Source organism: Malaclemys terrapin, chromosome 21 (assembly GCF_027887155.1).
Source record: "Malaclemys terrapin pileata isolate rMalTer1 chromosome 21, rMalTer1.hap1, whole genome shotgun sequence".
Classification (NCBI taxonomy): Eukaryota; Metazoa; Chordata; order Testudines; family Emydidae; genus Malaclemys; species Malaclemys terrapin.
In genome coordinates, this window is record NC_071525.1 from 15,215,832 (window position 1) to 15,234,736 (window position 18,905).

The following is an 18,905-nucleotide window of genomic DNA, read 5'->3' on the forward strand; positions in this document are numbered from 1 at the left end:
AGAGGCTTTGAAAGACCAGTTTAAGAGTGAGCACAGTAACGTGTGTTGCTGTAGTGCAGGGGTAGGCAACCTATGGCACGTGTGCCGAAGGCGGCACGCAAGCTGATTTTCAGTGGCACTCACACTGCCCGGGTCCTAGCCACCGGTCCGGGGGGCTCTACATTTTAATTTAATTTTAATGGAAGCTTCCAGGGCTTTGGAACTGTGTTCCGGCTCCGCTCCAGCTCCAGGCAAAAACCTGCAGCTCCACTGCTCCAGAGCTGCTCCACGCTCCAGCTCCGGGCTCCGCTCCAAAGCCCTGGAAGCTTCTTAACCATTTTAAAAACTTTATTTACTTTACATACAACAATAGTTTAGTTATATATTATAGACTTATAGAAAGAGACCTTCTAAAAACGTTAACATGTATTACTGGCACACGAAACCTTAAATTAAAGTGAATAAATGAAGACTCGGCACAGCACTTCTGAAAGGTTGTCGACCCCTGCTGTAGGTGTTCTAGCTGGCTTTGCTCTTTTTCACCCCGGCATGAACCTTGTAACGAGTGCTGCGTGTATAGCAATAATATAACATTGCAAACGCACCTATTGCTATTAGCTGTGAATGATGTCAGCCCGGCCAGCATATGCTGTGAACTTATAAAGATGAATTAAGTTTCCAAAAATAGACTTTTATTCCATACCCATGTAAACAGACACATTTATAATTGAATATAACGTAATAAATACAGGGAGAGGAACTTCTGAAGGGGAAAGAGAAGTCATTTCCATTTCACAACCCATACACCAACCGTGTCTTTCAAAAGTTGGTGTATGTGCATCTGTGATTGCCTGGACCCTTCCCCAGGGAGAGTGGGAGTGGGAGTGCCGCGGCCCTGGCCGCCACGTGGAATGTGTGGGGGAGGGTACAGGGAGGTCCTAGAATGCAGTTCTCCACAGACTCCAACGGGAGGTGGGCACAGGACTGTTGAACCTGATGCCATGGTCAGTACAGCCCTGTGGGGAGGGGACGAGTTGGGGAAATAAGGCAGGAATAGCTCATGGGCGTGAATATATGAGCAGAGGGTAAATGAACTGAATACAGGCCCTGTTTTCCACAGGTGGTGGTGATTTTAGCTGATATCTCACTCCTGAGGGTAATGGCGGCTGAAAGGGAACAGCTCCTGCAGGCATCCAGCTGCAGACCCGGGCCATATGCTGCTTGCCGGCGTGCTGCAATGGTGCCTGCTGAAGTAATTGCTGAGTGGTGTGGCAAAGTGTCATAGTGCAGTGTAAGAACTAAGGCAGCCCTGCCCAGAAACCTTTGGCAGAGGATTACAGACTACCTCCAGGAAAGTTTCCTCAAGTTCTCTATGAAAGATTCACGGGCTATCTTGGTGCACATAAACAAACTGTTCCACGAGGCCACCTCTGCCTAACTCTACAGAGGACTAAGAAGCAGATAGCAACTTTACCTCCATTGGTTGTTTCACTACATCTCCTAGCACAAGTAAAAAAGAGTAAATCAACAGATGTGTCCTACTATTTTGGGGTTTCCATCCCTGCATTTTCAAAACAAACTGCATACTTACCAGAGGGGTTCCTCCCCCTACATCAGGCTCGCCTGTGCAGGACTGTAGGGACTGGCTGGACTGAATAGGAGTCAAAAACAGGTCCTGGCCTTCCTGCACTGCTGGATACCCCGCTTGCCTGTCCCCCAAACTCTTCCTTCTATTCCACTTCCTCCTTCTCCTTCCCCTCACTGTTCACAGCAGGGGCCTGTGACTCATGCTCCCCCGAAGTATCTCCGGGGGTTTTGAGGGTGATGGTAGGCCTCTGCCAAGGATGGCATGCAGCTCTTTGTAAAAGAGGCAGGTCTGAGGCTCCACACCAGAGTGATTCTTAGCCTCCCTTGCCTTCTGGTACATCGGCCACAGCTCCTTGGCTTTCACGTGGCACTGCTGCCGGTCCCTGTTGGAACCCTTCTCCTCCATGCCCTGAACAATCTGCTCATAGATTTCAAGGGTTCTACAGCTGGATCAGAGCTGTGGCTACACAGCCTCCTCTCCCCACAGACCCCGGAGATTCAACACCTCCTAAGTAGGCCAGGCAGGAGCATGTCTGCAGCATGGAGCTGGCAGGGTTAGCTGGGCACTTGCTAAGTATGCTCAAGAGTTGCTACATGTGCTCTCCAAGCTGGGCAACCAGGAAATTAATCTCAAAAATTCTCAGGGCTTTAAAGGGGAGGGGCATGTACCTGTGTACCTGGTCGCTGGGCAGCAGAGTTCAAAACTGTGACCAGAGTGGTCAAGGTGGGGCATTGAGGGACATCTCCTGGAGGCCACTAAAGTCAATATAAGTAACACAGTGTCTACACTGACACTGGATTGACCTAACTATGTCAACCTGAACTCAATGCCTCTCATGGAGTTGGAGTTACTAAGTTGGCATAGTGGGTGAGTTACATCGGCTGGAGTGAAATTTTGGTGTAGACACTTACATGGTTAGGTCGATGTAAGCTGCCGGGCCATAGTTATAGTGACCTAACCCCCTCCCCCTGTGTAGACAGTGCTATGTCGGCGAGAGAGCTTCTCCCACCAACATAGCTACCGCTTCTCGGGGAGGTGGACTAACTGCGTCAACGGGAGAGCTCTGTGCGTTCATTTTCATTCAAGTGCTACAGCGGTGCAGCTGCATCAGAGCAGTGTTTTAAGTGTGGACTTGCTCTGAGTGGTCAAGTGAGGCATGGGGACCTTGGCATGAGCGGGTACCTGGTCTGCCAGCACCACACTGGTTAGTGGATGGATCATTAACCTCCAAGAGCAATCAGCTGGGGTAAGACGTGCTGGAGTGGACACAAACTGTGATTGTCTTCTATCTGACTGATCACAGCCTGGCTTGAGGGTGCACTGAGCTGCAGGGATCATGGGAGGGATGCTCTCCTGACAGAGCAGGTGTTCACCCCATGCCCCAGCGTGGCACCAAGGGGTGCTGTGCTGTAGGAAGTGAGATGGTGGCTTAGAAGGGAGCACATTCTAATGCCCCAGTTTGGGACTAGGGGATTCTGTGCTGCGGGGAACAAGGCAGGGAGCTCCGTAGGGGTCATGTTCCCCTCGGAGCCAGTGCTGACACCTCTGCCCCAGCAGTGCACATGAGTCATTGCTAGCACAAGCTCTCAGCTGACACATTCCCCTGTTACCTTGTAAAACCAGCCCAGCTGCCTTGTTAACATTCCCCTCTTGTTTGCTCAGCTAGCAGGCAGAAAGCTACTGGAAGGGCTTTCCAGGTGAGTTGCTCCATCACCTACAGCCTTTGCATGTGAAGAGCTGGCCACACCCCACTTTGTTTATGGCCCCAGTTAGCAATCGACTGCTTGGCATATGCGGGCTTTTACTGCTGCGGGGGCTGGGTTGGCCCACAGGCTCTGTAGACACAGCATCGGTACACAGAGATACTCTGGTTCTGATTTGAAAAGAAATGCCATATAACCCTTATAAAAAGTTAGAAAATGGGTTTGGTTCTGATCAGGCCCGGGTGCAAATCAGGAGTAACTCCACTGGGGTCCCTGGGGATGAGTCCCCTCTTGCTCACCCCGGTGCAAATCAGGAGTAACTCCGTTAACAGGAAAAGAACGAGAAGAATTTGTGGCACTTTAGAGACTAACAAATTTATTTGGGCATACGCTTTCGTGGGCTAAAAAGCACTTCTAGCCCATGAAAGCTTGTGCCCAGATAAATTTGTTAGTCTCTAAGGTGCCATAAGTATTCCTCATTCTTTTTGCTGATACAGACTAACACGGCTACCACTCTGAAACCTGTCTCCATTAACAGGAAAATTGAATAATTATGCAGAATAAATGCTTTGTCAAGCACTACAGAAATTGGCACAATAAATAGGTAGATAGATAGGTAGATAGATAGATAGATTAGATAGATAGGCCACATCTGGAGTATTGCATCCAGTTTTGGGCCCCCCACTACAGAAAGGATGTGGACAAATTGGAGAGAGTCCAGCGGAGGGCAACGAAAATGATTAGGGGGCTGGAGCACATGACTTATGAGGAGAGGCTGAGGGAACTGGGATTGTTTAGTTTGAAGAAGAGAGGAGAGGTGGGATTTGATAGCTGCTTTCAACTACCTGAAGGGGGGTTCCAAAGAGGATGGAGCTCGGCTGTTCTCAGTGGTGGCAAATGACAGAACAAGAAGCAAAGGTCTCAAGTTGCAGTGGGGGAGGTCTAGGTTGAATATTAGGAAAAACTATTCACTAGGAGGGTGGTAAAGCATTGGAATGGGTTACCTAGGGAGGTGGTGGAATCTCCATCCTTAGAGGCTTTTAAGGCCTGGCTTGACAATGCCCTGGCTGGGATGATTTAGTTGGTGTTGGTCCTGCTTTGAGCAGGGGGTTGGACTAGATGACCTCCTGAGGTCTCTTCTAACCCTAATCTTCTATGATTCTATAGCTAGATAAATGAGGTAATTGGAGATAGAGCAATAGATCTAGTTCTCACTCAGCACATCTTCCTCTTGGTTTAGGTCACAGGAAATAAGAATTACAAAATAAATCACTTATTGTGATCCTGCGATGCAAAAACAGGGCAATCTCGAGTAGGAGTAGAGAGGTTATTTTACCTCTGTATTTGGCACTGGTGCGACTGCTGCTGCACGCCTGTGTCCAGGTCTGGTGCCCACAATTCCAGAAGGATGTTGATTGGTGAGAGTTCAGAGAAGAGTCATGAGAACGGTTAAAGGATTAGAAACCTTGCCTTATAGTGACGGACCCAAGGAGATCACTCTATTTAGCTTAACAAAGACAGGGTTAAGGGGTGACTTGATTACAGTCTATGAGTATCTACAAGGGAAGCAAATATTTAGTAATGGCCTCTTCAGTCTAGCAGAGAAAGGTCTAACATGATCAAATGGCTGGAATTTGTAGCACAACATCACATGCATTCAACAGGTTTGAACAACATAGCCAAGGATGCAGGTGCCTCCTTGAGGTCTTCGGAAGGCTGCACTATTTACTTCCTTTGTTCACATTCCTAATGCCTTAACTCATGTTGGAGAATCACCATTAGATGTAGCAGTGAAGAGCCTATGGCACACAGCGGGGTAGCTGTTATTCTTTCCAGTACAAAGAGATGGGTGTGTATGGGGATAGATAAGTAAATATAGATCAGCATTATAGGCTTGTATAATGTGTGAACAAGTTTCTCATTCAGGCAGCTGGGATTAAAGCTGGCATTTACTGCTTGCCCCCACCCCACCCAGGGGTGTCACGGTGGAACATTGGCTGCATCTTCAAGGCGTTCCCTGCTATATAGCACCTGTGTGCTCAGGCACTGGGCTAGCCTGAGCTAGGTGCATGGGGCAGGTGAGCACAATCTTGTCCTTTCCCTATTGAGGGAAAACTGCTTAGATCACAGAGCGATAGGAACGATAAAAATGCCATAGCTAGATAGATGGGGTGGGATAGCTAGCTAGTTAGACAGAGGGGTGCAAACAGGGATGGATAGATAGACAATTTGTATGGGGATAGATAGATAGATAGATAGATAGATAGATAGATAGATATTGTTTACAGGGTTGTTGTAGGCATTTTGGTCCCAGGATATTAGAGAGACAAGGTGGGTCTTTTATTGGACCAACCTCTGTTGGCGGAAGGGACAAGCCCTACACAGAGCCCTTCTTCAGGCCGGTGTAGCTGGGAAGCTTGACTCTTTCACCCACAGAAGTTGTTCTAATAAAAGATATTAACTCACCCAACTTGTTTCTCTCAGATAGATAAATGGATCGTTACCTGCCATATGTGGTCCTCTGCTTTGTGTGAGAGCTGGATTTTGGACGCAATACATCTAATGTTTCTTTGTTTCCAATTCTTCTCTTATATTTATTCAGAAGGGGTGTGGGGTTTAGAGCAGGAATGGCTAGGAGTGAGGACTCTTGGGTTCTATCCCCAGCTTTGGGAGGGGAGTGAGGTCTGGTAGTGAGAGCAGGAGGGGGCAGGGAGTCAGGAGTCCTCGGTTCTATCCCCAGCTGTGTCACTAACTCTGCAACTTTGTTCATGTCACTTCAACTCTGTGCCTCACTTTTCTCATAGAGAAAATATTTACCTGCCTCCCAGGTAGGCCATTCTGTCCCCATTTCTCAGGTGAAGGAGGGGGGGAAATTTGGCAGCTGATCCCCCCCTAGTGTCCTCAGAGGCTGATGGCCCTGCCTTCTTTCTGCATTAATCTGACACATTTCCCCTTGTTTTCCAGCAATGGCAATGAAGGGGACGCTGCTGCTCTGTGCCTGGCTGGTGCTTCTGTGCGGTGAGTAAGGATCAAAATATCAGGGCAAAGTTTTCAACCCTGGATGTCTGAAGTTATGCATGTAGGGGTGGGATACTTAAGCTGGGGGGACTGGTGCTCCTTAATCACTTAGACACTGTTGAACATTCCGCCCTAAGTGCCTAAATACGGATCTAAGACGAGAGCTACTAGGGAATTTCCCCATTGAACGTTTTCTGTCAGAAAATGCAGCTTGGTGAAATTTTCTGCAGGAATGTGTCAATTTCAATATAATTGTTTCAGAAAAAATTGAAATGAAGCCGTGAGTTAATTCATTTTCAGAGAGAGCTGGAGAGATTTATGAGTGGGATTGTGCAACAGGGTTGTTCGTGATGATGGGGGGTAGGGGCAGGGGGGGCAGGTTTGTAGAAATTTTGGTGGTGCCCAGAACCCGGCTCCCCAAAAAACTCCGCCCCCCCACCTGCCTAAGGCTCTGGGAGGGAGTTCAGGTGTGGGGAGGAGGTCTGGGGTGCAGGCCCTGGGCTGGGGATTAGGGTGCAGGAGGCGTGCAGGATGCAGGCTCTGGGAGGGAGTTTGGGTGGGCCCAAAACCGGCCCCAGGACCGACCCTTGGGGCACTCCGTTTGATACCGGCTGCCAACTAGACATGGAGCCGTTGATCACTATCCCTTGAGCCCGATGATCTAGATAGCTTTCTATCTATCTTATAGTCCATTCATCCAGCCCATACTTCTTTAACTTGCCGGCAAGAATACTGTGGGAGACCATATCAAAAACTTTGCTAAAGTCAAGGAATAACACGTCCACTGCTCTCCCCTCATCCACAGACCCAGTTATCTCCTCAGGCAATTAGGTTAATCAGGCATGACTTGACCTTGGTGAATCCATGCTGACTGTTCCTGATCACTTTCCTCTTCTCTAAGTGCATCAGAATTGATTCCTTGAGGACCTGCTCCATGATTTTTTCATGAAGTGAAGCTGAGGTGAGGCTGACTGGCCTGTAGTTCCCCGGATCCTCCTTCTTTCCTTTTTAAAAAATGGGCACTACATTAGCCTTTTTCCAGTCATCTGGGCCCTTCCCCGGTTGCCATGAGTTTTCAAAGATAATGGCCAATGGCTCTGCAATCACATCCGCCAACTCCTTTAGCACCCTCGGATGCAGCGCATCTGGCCCCAGGGACTTGTGCTCGTCCAGCTTTTCTAAATAGTCTGAACCACTTCTTTCTCCACCGGGGCTGGTCACCTCCTCCCCATGCTGTGCTGCCCAGTGCAGCAGTCTGGGAGCTGACCTTGTTCGTGAAGACAGAGGCAAAAAAAGCATTGAGTACATTCACTTTTTCCACATCCTCGGTCACTAGGTTGCCTCCCCTATTCAATAGAGGCCCACACTTTCCTTGACCTTCTTCTTGTTGCTAACACACCCTGAAGAAACCCTTCTTGTTACTCTTAACATCTCTTGCTAGCTGCAACTCCAAGTGTGATTTGGCCTTCCTGATTTCACTCCTGCATGCCTGAGCAATATTTTTATACTCCTTCCTGGTCATTTATCCAATCTTCCACTTCTTGTAAGCTTCTTTTTTGTGTTTAAGTTCAGCAAGGATTTCACTGTTAAGCCAAGCTGGTCGCCTGCCATATTTACTAGTCTTTCTACACATCGGGATGGTTTGTTCCTGCAACCGCAATAAGGATTCTCTAAAATACAGCCAGCTCTCCTGGACCCCTTTCCCCCTCATGTTATTCTCCCAGGGGATCCTGCCCATCAGTTCCCTGAGGGAGTCAAAGTCTGCTTTTCTGAAGTCCAGGGTCCGTATTCTGCTGCTCTCCTTTCTTCCTTGTGTCAGGATCCTGAACTTGACCATCTCATGGTCACTGCCTCCCAGGTTCCCATCCACTTTTTCTTCCCCTGCTAATTCTTCCCTGTTTGTGAGAAGCAGGTCAAGAAGAGCCTGGCCCCAGCACTTGCACCAGGAAATTGTCCCCTACACTTTCCAAAAACTTCCTGGATTGTCTGTGCACCGCTGTATTGCTCTCCCAGCAGATATTGGGGTGATTGAAGTCCCCCATGAGAACCAGGGCCTGTGATCTAGTAACTTCTGTTAGTTGCCTGAAGAAAGCCTCGTCCACCTCATCCCCCTGGTCTGGTGGTCTATAGCAGACTCCCACCACGACATCACCTTTCTAAACTTAATCCAGAGACTCTCAGGTTTTTCTGCAGTTTCATACCAGAGCTCTGAGCAGTCATACTCCTCTCTTACATACAATGCAACTTCCCCACCTTTTCTGCCCTGCCTGTCCTTCCTGAACAGTTTATATCCATCCATGACAGTACTCCAGTCATGTGAGTTATCCCACCGAGTCTCTGTTATTCCAATCGTATCATAGTTCCCTGATTGTGCCAGGACTTCTAGTTCTCCCTGCTTGTTTCCCAGGCTTCTTGCATTTGTGTATAGGCACTTAAGATAACTCGCTGATCGTCCCGCTTTCTCAGTATGAGGCAGGAGTCCTCCCCTCTTGTGCTCTCCTGCTCGTGCTTCCTCCTGGTATCCCACTTCCCCACTTACCTCAGGGCTTTGGTCTCCTTCCCCTGGTGAGCCTAGTTTAAAGCCCTCCTCACTAGGTTAGCCAGCCTGCTTGCGAAGATGTGCTTCCCTCTCTTTGTTAGGTGGAGCCCATCTCTGCCTAGCACTCCTTCTTCTTGGAACACCATCCTATGGTCAAAGAATCCAAAGACTTCTCTCCACCACCTGCATAGCCATTCGTTGACTTCCATGATTTGACGATCTCGACCTGGGCCTTTTTCTTCCACACTACACTTTGGTCTCATTTTGGTTGTTGGGTTTGGTGTGAGGCTTCTTAATGGTTTTGGTATCCTGTGATGTTCAGGAGGCCAGCTAGTTAATTTGGTGTTCCTTTCTGGCCTTAAAGTCTATGACTCTATGATTTCGATGGTGTCAAAATGGAACAGTTGCACGTTTTCAGAATGAAATGTTTCTCGTTTTTCATTTCAAAACAGCTTTTCACTGTGAAATGTATTTTATTGTCTATTATAAAAGCATTCAAAATGAAAATGAAACATTTCAGTTTTATCAAAATGTTTCAGTTGACTCAAGATAAAATTTCATTTTCAGGGGGGGAAAAATCAATGTTTCTTTCTGATTTGGGACAAAAGGAAATCTTGAAATCTCAGAATTACCCATGGAATAAAATTTCCCAAGTTTGGACCAGTTCTATTTAGGGGTCTAACTTTAGGTATGCAGATTTGAAAATTTTGTCCCAACTCCTGATAAATTATTATTGATATTTATGAGGTGTTACGGTAGCACCTTGGTGCACCAGTCATAGACCATGACTCCACTGCACCAGATGCTGTACAAATAAAAGAGGAAAGAGATGGTCCCTACCCCAATGAGCTGACAGTCTGAGTATAAGAGAACAGAGGGGAACAGACAGACAGACAGGGGAAAAAAAGGAAACAGTTGTGGTCAGCATCATAGGGAGATAATATTAATATTTATTTTTAAGCATTTTTTGACTTTTATTTTCACAGTTGCGGGAAATCATGGGGGATGTCTAACATTGGGTGGGGGCTCAGACACTAATTATTAATGAGAGTAGAGGTTCAGATTCAAAGAATGAAAGCTGTATAATGGTTAAAACTCAAATTGTCTACCTCACACGTCAACTATACAAAGTAAATAGCATGCAATCAAACTCTAATAAAGTTTTCAAACAGCATTTTAATTCGTCATGCAGGAATGATTGTTTCTGTTGGTGTTGCGTGTATGGTGACAAGGACATTTACCAATAAAAGTATAACCCTTCCCAGCCTAACAAAAGACTGTGCTTTCAGCACACCAGTAACCTAACCATCTCCTGTCTCTTGAACCACTCAACGATCTGATTTGGACACATTCCTATTGAACTCAAGGAGTCTCTGGGTTTGGGCTCCTTGTAGCTAATGCATGAGCTGAAATCAGAGGCATTGAGCACTCAGCCATTTGGCATGTTGACATCATTGGGAGAGGGGGTTAACTGATAACTGAACAGATGTAAGGGAGGGCTGTTGTAGCCTTGTTGGTCCCAGGACATTAGCGAGATAAGGTAGGGGAGGTAATATCTTTTACTGGACCAACTTCTGCTGGCGGGAGAGACAAGCTTTTGAGTCACACACAGCTCTTCTTCAGGTCTAGGAAAGGTACTCCCAGCCTCACAGCTAAACGCAAGGTGGAACAGATTGTTTAGCATGTATTCAAGAGAGCATTCAAGGTAGAGTGGCTCATTAACACCTCTGCAGACATAGGACAAAAAGAGGGGGTTAGTGCAGGTGTTCTCAAGCTGGGGGTCAGGACCCCTCAGGGGGTCGTGAGGTTATTACATGGGGGGGGTTGCGAGCTGTCAGCCTCCATCCCAAACCCCGCTTCGCCTCCAGCATTTATAATGGTGTTAAATATATTTAAAAGTGTTTTTAATTTATAAAGGGGGTCGCACTCAGAGGCTGGCTGTGTGAGAGGGGTCACCAGTACAAAAGTTTGAGAACCACTGGGTTAGTGGGTTACAGATTGTTGGAATCCAGTGTCTCTGTTCAGGCTATGATTTTTAATGTCTAGCAGAGTTATGAATTTAAGCTCGCAGGCTTGTCTTTTGAATGCGTTGTGCAGGTTTCCTTTCAGGATGAGGACTGATAGGTCACATATAGAGTGATCGCTTTGTGAAAAGGGTTCACCCACAGAGAAGGTTGTTTTTGTCTTTTACCATTTTCCAGTGCGAGTTCATTCAAGAGTGTAGTGATTGTCTGGTTTCACCCACATAGTTGTTACTGGGGCATTTAGTGCACTGGATGGGGTACCCCACATGTTGAGACAGGCATGTGTAGAATCCATGGATCTTGAAAGGTGTGTTGTGGGGGGTGTTGATCATTGTGGCAGTGGAGATATGTCTGCGGGTTTTACATCAGTAGCAAAATAATAAATATTAATAATACAAGAGGGCTGGATAGAGCCACAGCCATTGTAGGCGTGAAAGGGGGTCAATTGATGAATTCCCCAGGGTGCCAGTTAGATTTTAAAGCTGATATCAAACAAACTACGTTTGCCGATCTATAACAGGATCCAATAGGATAAACCCTTTATACTGAGTCTAGGGCAGTGGTTTTCAAACTTTTTTTCTGGGGACCCAGTTGAAGAAAATTGTTGATGCCTGCGACCCAGCGGAGCTGGGGATGAGGCGTTTGGGGCGTGGGAGGGGCTCTGGGCTGGGGCAGAGGGTTGGTGTCAGGGCTGTGTGGTGGGGCCAGGAATGAGGGGTTCAGGGTGTGGGAGGGGGCTCTGGGCTGGGGGATTGGGGTGCGGGAGGGGATCAGGGCTCTGGGCTGGGGGTGCACGTTCTGGGCTGGGGCTAGGGATGAGGAGTTTGGGATGCAGGAAGGGGTTCCGGGTTTGGGGGGGCTCAGGGCTGGGGCAGAGGGTTGGGGTGTGGGAGGGGGTCAGGACTCTGGGCTGGGACTGGGGATGAGGGGTTTGGGGTGCAGGAAGGGGCTCCGGGTTTTGGGGGGGGGGGCTCAGGGCTAGGGCAGGGGATTGGGGCGCAGGGCTGGGAGGCGAACTTACCTCTGGCGGCTCCCGGTGAGTGGCACAGCCGGGATGCACCGCGGACCCACGGTTTGAAAAACACTGGTCTAGGAAGCATTAGTTTATTAGTTTAACGCTGAGTTCTTTTCAGGTCAACTTTTAACTTGAACAGTGTTCATCAAATCAAGATTTCTCAGATCAGGACAGTATTTCCCTAATTAGTTGATTATTCTTAACCAACCAACAATTTATTAATACACCCAGAGCCACATTAAGATATAATCGTTCACTACTCCAACGTAGACACAACCAATTGTACATATTACACACACGATACAGTCTTGCAGGCAATTATCACAGACTGGAGTTGCAGCTCAGCATTTATAGCAAGGAACAATGCAAATGACCAAGATTTCTGATTACATTTACTTATGATCAACAGTTCTCAATTCTTTAGAACCTAACAGCTTTATCACACTGCCCAGGGTCACCTTGTCTCCAAGGCACTTTGAAGAGGGTGATCACATCTCTGACTACATTGGTGCAAAAGGGACAAGTTTAGAATATTAAAAGCAATTTCTTAAAGCAATTCTCTCTTAGGGCAATTTGCTTGGACTTATAAATAAATTAAAAATCTAAAATATGGTTACTGAGGGCTCATGAGAGAGTGCAGACTCAGCAAGATAGCCCAGGGCTGCCCAGAGGATTCAGGGGGCCTGGGGAAAAGCAATTTCGGGGGCCCCTTCCATAAAAAAAAAGTTGTAATACTATAAAATACTATATTCTCGTGGGGGCCCCCGCGGGGCCCAGGGCATACAATCTATGAAATGAAATCTCACCACTACTTGTTAGCCTCTTAGCCCTGGGATGGGGGAATGTCCTTTCCACATGGCTGGTCTGGGTGTAGGTCGCACTTAGAACAATAGGGAAGTGGGGACCATGATGACAAAACAATAAAGAAATGAGGATTTCACAACCACAGCTATTGATAAGTGATTTCTTGACAGACAGGATGCTATTGTGACAGATTTTTGTTACCAATTTGCCTGAGGCGTTAGGTGATCAGGCTGAGCCCACAGGATTGTTTGGGGAGGAGATGACGAAACACACCAAGTGTCTAAGTTTTAAAGCTTTATTAATAAAATAATAAAATAACAGTGGAGAATGCTGGGGGGGATTTACCCACGTCACTTAGAGGAAGGAAGAAAGCGTTAGTGCCCCAAGCCCTAACCCATTTTTATACTCACACCCGCATTACACGAGGCTGGCCAAGCCTGGGTGTAACGTAAAAAGGGGGGGGGTGGTCTTTGCAGGTCTTTTAATTACTTGAGATTTTACACTGCCCACACCGACCGGCACCGGAACTTACAATGCTCACCCCCCTGGGCCAGAGGGAGAGACGCTAAGCCTTCCTCCGTATTACTTGGTCTTCTCTACCACCGAGGTCCATACACCAAATTTAAAACCCATCCCGGGCAGAGCGAGAAACTTTAAGGTTTTTTTTTTAATACTTAGTTATACTACAACTGAGGGTGTACATGAGAATTTCTAAGTCCTCCTTCCATTGCTACGACCGGGGGTAGACCCACCTGCACCCTTCCCCCGCCGACCAGGGTGGAGAGAGGAATGCTAAACCTCCCTCTGGTTCTCAGTCATGCTACGACTGAGGGTGGGGCTCACCTTTAATTATAAATTTTTTAACATGTAAAATCAACAGTGTCAGACAGAGCCAACATGAAATACCAAGGGCAAAACAGTTGGTGCGCTTCGCAGGGCTCCCCCCCTCCGCAATTCTCCACCAAAACTGTGATAGATTTCTGTTACCAATCTGCCTGAGGCATTAGGGGATCAGGCTGAGGCCACAGGATTGTTTGGGGAGGAGATGATGAAACACACCAAGTGTCTAAGTTTTAAAGCTTTATTAATAAAATAATAAAATAACGGTGGAGAGTGCTGGGGGGAGGGGGAGTTCCCCACGTCACTCAGAGGAAGGAAGAAAGCATTAGTGCCCCAAGCCCTAACTCACTTTCATACTCACACCCGCACTACCCGAGGCTGGCCAAGCCTGGGTGTAACGTAAGAAGAAGGGTGGATGGGAGTTCTTGTCCTGGGCCCAGGTTGTCCAGGGTCCACTGTGATCTCCGACTTGCTTTGGCTCTCGAGAGGGTTTTTAAGTCCTGGGTTCTTTTGGGGGTGTTTTTGTTCAGGGCCTTCTGTTCCTGGTGCTCTTTGTACCAGTCCAAACTGGCTTTCTGTGGCCTTCTCAGCTTTCCCCAAAACACACCGGTGGCCGTGAGACGGTTATTTTTCCCTTGTTGACCTTGTTGTTTTACCTTTTTTGCGGCCCCTGCCATTTGTTCAACCACTCCCTTTCTTACGGCTGGTCGGGGGGGGGTGGATTCCCCCCCTTCCTTCTTGGCAGGTAGCAGAGTGTGTTCAATAGCCTTGGGCTGGAGTCAGCTCCTTATCTTCGGGTGTAGCTGGAACATCAAGTTAACCCGTTCTTTTCTCCCCCTCTGGCCTTTCGTCGCCTGTAAAGAAACCTTTTGTTTCATTCCTAAATTCATACCTTTAACCCTTTAACCCCTCCCAAAACTCTTGTAACCGCGTTAGCAACATACAATGCTGATCTGCCTCCCCACGGGACCCCCTGAGGGAGGGGGCCTCTGGGTTTTGACACTATCAAACTAAGTTTTCTTTAGCCATCTTAAGATCTGTTTTTTTTTTACCTAGTGCTCGGCTGCTCTTTTAATCTGGCTGCAGACAAAGGCCTTAGACTTTCACTGCAGAAGGGCTTGCTAAAGAACCTGACTGAAAGCGAAGTGCTCAGATCGGTATAAAGTGCCACCAGACTGTGCTGAGCTCACAGATTCTCCCTGACCCCTCAAAATGCCCATTAACTAATGCTGTACCCCTCCTCTGGCCCCACATCTGCCACCCCACATCCCGTTTTGACAATTTCACAACAAAAAATCTGTTTCTTTCATTTCAAAATGACTTTTTGTTTTGCAATGTAAATTCATTTATTCTATAACGATGTAAAAAAGGAGATTAAAATTGGAACGAAGTGTTTTGAAATGATCAAATCAAAACATTTCAATTTCAAAACATTTCAAACTGAAATAAAAATTTTGCAAAAATTTTCAGTATTTCCACTTTTCATCCCAATCTGGAGTGGGAAAATTTTTAGAAATATTGAAAATTCTCATCGGTCAGGAATATCATTTCCTACCCAGGCTTTATCATCGGTAGATCTCAAAGTGCTGTACAAAGCAGGTCATTATCCCCATTTTACAGTTGGAGAAATTAAGGCACAGAAAGGGGAAGTTCTTTGCCTGCAGTCACCCAGCCAACCAGGGTCAGACCTGTGAACAGAACCCATGTCTTATGAAGCCCAGTGTCGGCTTTAGCCACTATAATACACTGCCCCTGAGCAGCAGTCAAAGCAGCACAGGTGTCTTCAGAAGGTTTAACAGTCAAGCTGGTTTCAGGTTTTTTAAATGAAAAGAATTCTCATTTAAATTGGCTTTTTTAAAAGCACTTTGGCGAAACGGAGGGATTTTTCCCACCTTGAAATTTTTTGGATTTTGAAAAATTTAAACAGAAACTGTAAACAACCTGTTGGTTTTTTTATTTTTTTTTTTTCTTTGATTTTTTTCATCTTATTTTTTTTAGCTTTCTTTGTGCTCAGTTCTCTCTCTGTTTGGTCTTCTCCAGTCATTCCTTTTTAATTAGATTTTCTTCTTTGGTTGGAATTCTTAATGCTTTTTTGTTCTTTCTCAATCTTCTTCAAGTTTGGATTTTTTCATACTCATTCTTCATCTTGTTCTGTCTTCATGCTCAGTCTTTTTCTCTCATGTTGTTTGTACTGAATATTCTTCTTCAAATTTGTATTTCTTCATGCTCATTCTTCTTTCGTCTTCGTCATACTCAGCATTATTCTTCAAGTTTGGATTTCTTCATGCTCGTTCTTCTTGTTCTGGCCTCTTCATGCTCAATCTTCTTCACATTTGGATTTCTTTACACTCGCTCTTCGTCTTGCTCTGGCTTCTTTTTGTTCAATCTTTTCTCTCACTCGTGCTCAGTCATTCTTCTCCATCATTTTCAAGTTTCAGTAACTCCTCAGTTACCGTCCTCCCGCATAACGCTGTTTCGAAGTTACGTCGCTGCTCCGTTAGGGAACATACTCGTTGAAAGTTGTCTAATGCTCCCTTATAACGTTGTTTGGCTGACTTTACAAGGGAGCATTGCACAAGTTCCTCTTCTCCGCCTCCCTCCCAGCACTTCTGCCAGCTGTTTGGCGGCACTTAGGATTTTCTGGGAGGGAGGGAGCGAGTGGGGAAGCTGCCCCCCCCCCCCCCCCCCCCCCCGGCAGGCAGGGCCATCCGGAATGCAGGGGCTTTAGGGGCTGCAGGGCCCTGGGCTAAGGGGGCCCCGAGGCCTGCGAGCACAGGCCAGAGGACTCAGGAGGAGCAGGGGCATCTCTCCGATCAGCTTTGAAGGGGAAAGCGCCACTTCTCTCCGGCCGCTGGCTGCGCGGCTGCCCCTCTTCCTCCTGAGTCCTCCGGCCCGTACTTGCAGGGCCACATTCTGAAAGGGCCTGTACAGCTGCAGGCCAGGGCCCCAGGGCCCCCTTAGCCCAGGGCCCTGCAGCCCCTAAAGCACCTGGGTTCCGGGGGCCCTGTCTGCCGGGGGCGTGGGGCAGCTCCCAGAATCGTGGGTCCCAGAATTGCAGCCATGGGGATGGTGCCATGCTGCGCAGAGCCACCTGCACACCCCCTGCACCAAATAGGAGCTGCCCCAGGTAAGTGCTCTGCACCCCCTGCGTGCCCCAGCCCTGAGCCTCCTCCCGCACCCCCACCCTGAGCACCCCCCCGCACCCTAACTCCCTGCCAGACCCCACAGCCCACCCTGAGTGCCCTCCCACACCCTAATTCCCTCCCAGACCCTACACACCACCCTGAGTGCCCTCCTGCACCCTAACTCCCTCCCAGACCCCACAGCCCACCCTGAACACCCTCCCACACCCTAATTCCCTCCCAGACCCTGCACCCCCAGCCCTGATCCCCAGGAGTAAGCTAGGGGCACCTCCCCACCACAGTACAGTACAGTACAGTATATAATGGCTTTTGTCTGCCCCCCAAAAATTTCCTTGGAACCTAACCCCCCGCATTTACATTCAATCTTACGAGAAAATTGGATTCGTTTAACATCATTTCACTTAAAGTTGCATTTTTCAGGAACATAACTACAATGTTAAGTGAGGAGTTATTGTTCTTCATGTTGGTTCTCATCTTCTTTGTTTTCTGTCTTCCTCACATTTGTCCCTGTGTTTGGTGGGACTTCTTTGTGTGTCATCTTTTTCTTTGTATTCATATTCAGTTGACCTTGTTTTTCAAGTTCAGGGTTCTCTGCGATGGTTGATTTGCTTTCTTCATGTCTGGTCTTTTTCACATTTAAGCTTCTTCTTCATACTTTATTTCCTACTGTTATTAAGTCATTCTTCCTCATATTTGGTCTTCTTTTGCATGTTCTCCCTTCTCCGGGGGACAGTGCCAGTCTAATGGTTAGAGCAGAGGGGTTTGGAAGTCAGGACTTCTGGTTTCTATTTTTAAGTCTGGAAGGAATGTGGGGTTTAGGGTTGAACTAAGAGGGCCTAGGAGTCAGGACTCCAGTGTTCTATTCCCACCTCTGGTAGGTGACTAGTATCTCTTGTTTAGTGCAGTGAATCTGGAAGTTGGGACACTTGGGTTCTTTTCCCAGCTGCGATTTGGTGTGGAGTTTCTGACCCTCTTTCTTAACCCACAATCTGTTACTTTCAGGTCTTTGCAGAGCAAGTTTCCGTGGGAAAGAATTCATTACGGTCTTCATGCAAAACTATGTCCAAAGTGTCAGAGCAGATTGCAAGCTGTTCATCACTGGTTACCATGCCTCCACTACGGTTACTGTGACGGTGAACAAGGGTAAAACGTTTCGGAGAGTGACGCCTGTTGGAGAAGGACAGACGGTGACCGTGCAGATCCCAGCCTCAGTAGAGATGTTTGGGAGCAAAATCTTTGATAGCACCATCCTGATTCAGGCTGACAAAGACATCTCTGTCCTGTCTGTTAACTCAAAGCCCAATTCCATTGCTACCACTGTAGTGTACCCCACTGAGAAGTTGGGTACTGTATATTACATTGTAACTCCACCTGGTTTACATTTAGGAAGCTACAAAGAGTTTGCTGTCGTAGCAGGGCAGGCTCCCACTACAGTTGATATTTACTTGAAAGGGGCTGTAATGTTCAAACGGTGGATCTATGCTGCTGGGCGCAAACTCACTGTTGCCCTCGCTCCCTACCAAGCCTTGCAACTGCAAAGCTTAGTTGATTTATCCGGTACCAAGATCGAGTCTCGGGAACCTGTGGCCGTCTTGACTGGGCACAGCTGTGCTGAAAAATACACCGTTTGTGATCACGCTGTCGAGCAGCTCCTGTCTGTCTCCAGCTGGGGCAGCACATACATCGTCCCTCCTCTGTCCTTCCAGAACAAGTATGACATTGCATACATCATCGCCTCCCAAAACACGCGCATTGACTATCAGTCAGGGCCCAGACGAGCTTCCCGCAACATATTGGCCGGGCGGGTTGTTGAATTTGAAGTCCGAGGCTCTCACCCACTTTACATCTCTGCTAGCACCGGCATCCAGGTTCTTCTCTTCTTCACTGGTGCTAAAAATGGGAAATCCACGTATGACCCGTTCTTCATCAACATCCCACCCGTCACGAACTACTGCCAGTCCTACCACATTGACGGGGTGAAGGATTTTGAGAACCATGTGCTGATCATAGTCAAGAGCTCAGAGTCCGGCAGGATCACCTCTGATCAGAGAGCCATAGGAAATGTCCAGTGGAGGCAGATCCCCGGCACGGAGTATTCTTGGGGAGAGTACAGCTTCGGCACAGGGATTAGTGCCCATTCCATAGAGCACCCGACCTCTCCCTTCGGTCTGCTGAGCTTTGGAGGGAACAATCATGGTGGATATGGCTCATCTGGCCTTTGTGCACAGAGTAAGTCAATTTTGGGTGTAAAT

At 47.6% G+C, this 18,905-nt stretch overlaps 1 protein-coding gene across 1 annotated transcript in view; it reads left to right on the top strand.

The window, feature by feature from the left end:
* The first annotated feature begins 6,239 nt into the window (after window positions 1–6,239).
* The window catches only part of LOC128826913 (IgGFc-binding protein-like), a 119,290-nt gene continuing 106,624 nt past the window's right edge, over window positions 6,240–18,905 (top strand). The window contains exons 1-2 of the mRNA XM_054010466.1: window positions 6,240–6,288; window positions 17,656–18,882. Coding sequence (XP_053866441.1) covers window positions 6,243–6,288; window positions 17,656–18,882 — 1,273 coding nt within the window. The 5' untranslated portion in view covers window positions 6,240–6,242. The remainder of the gene's footprint in view (window positions 6,289–17,655; window positions 18,883–18,905) is intronic.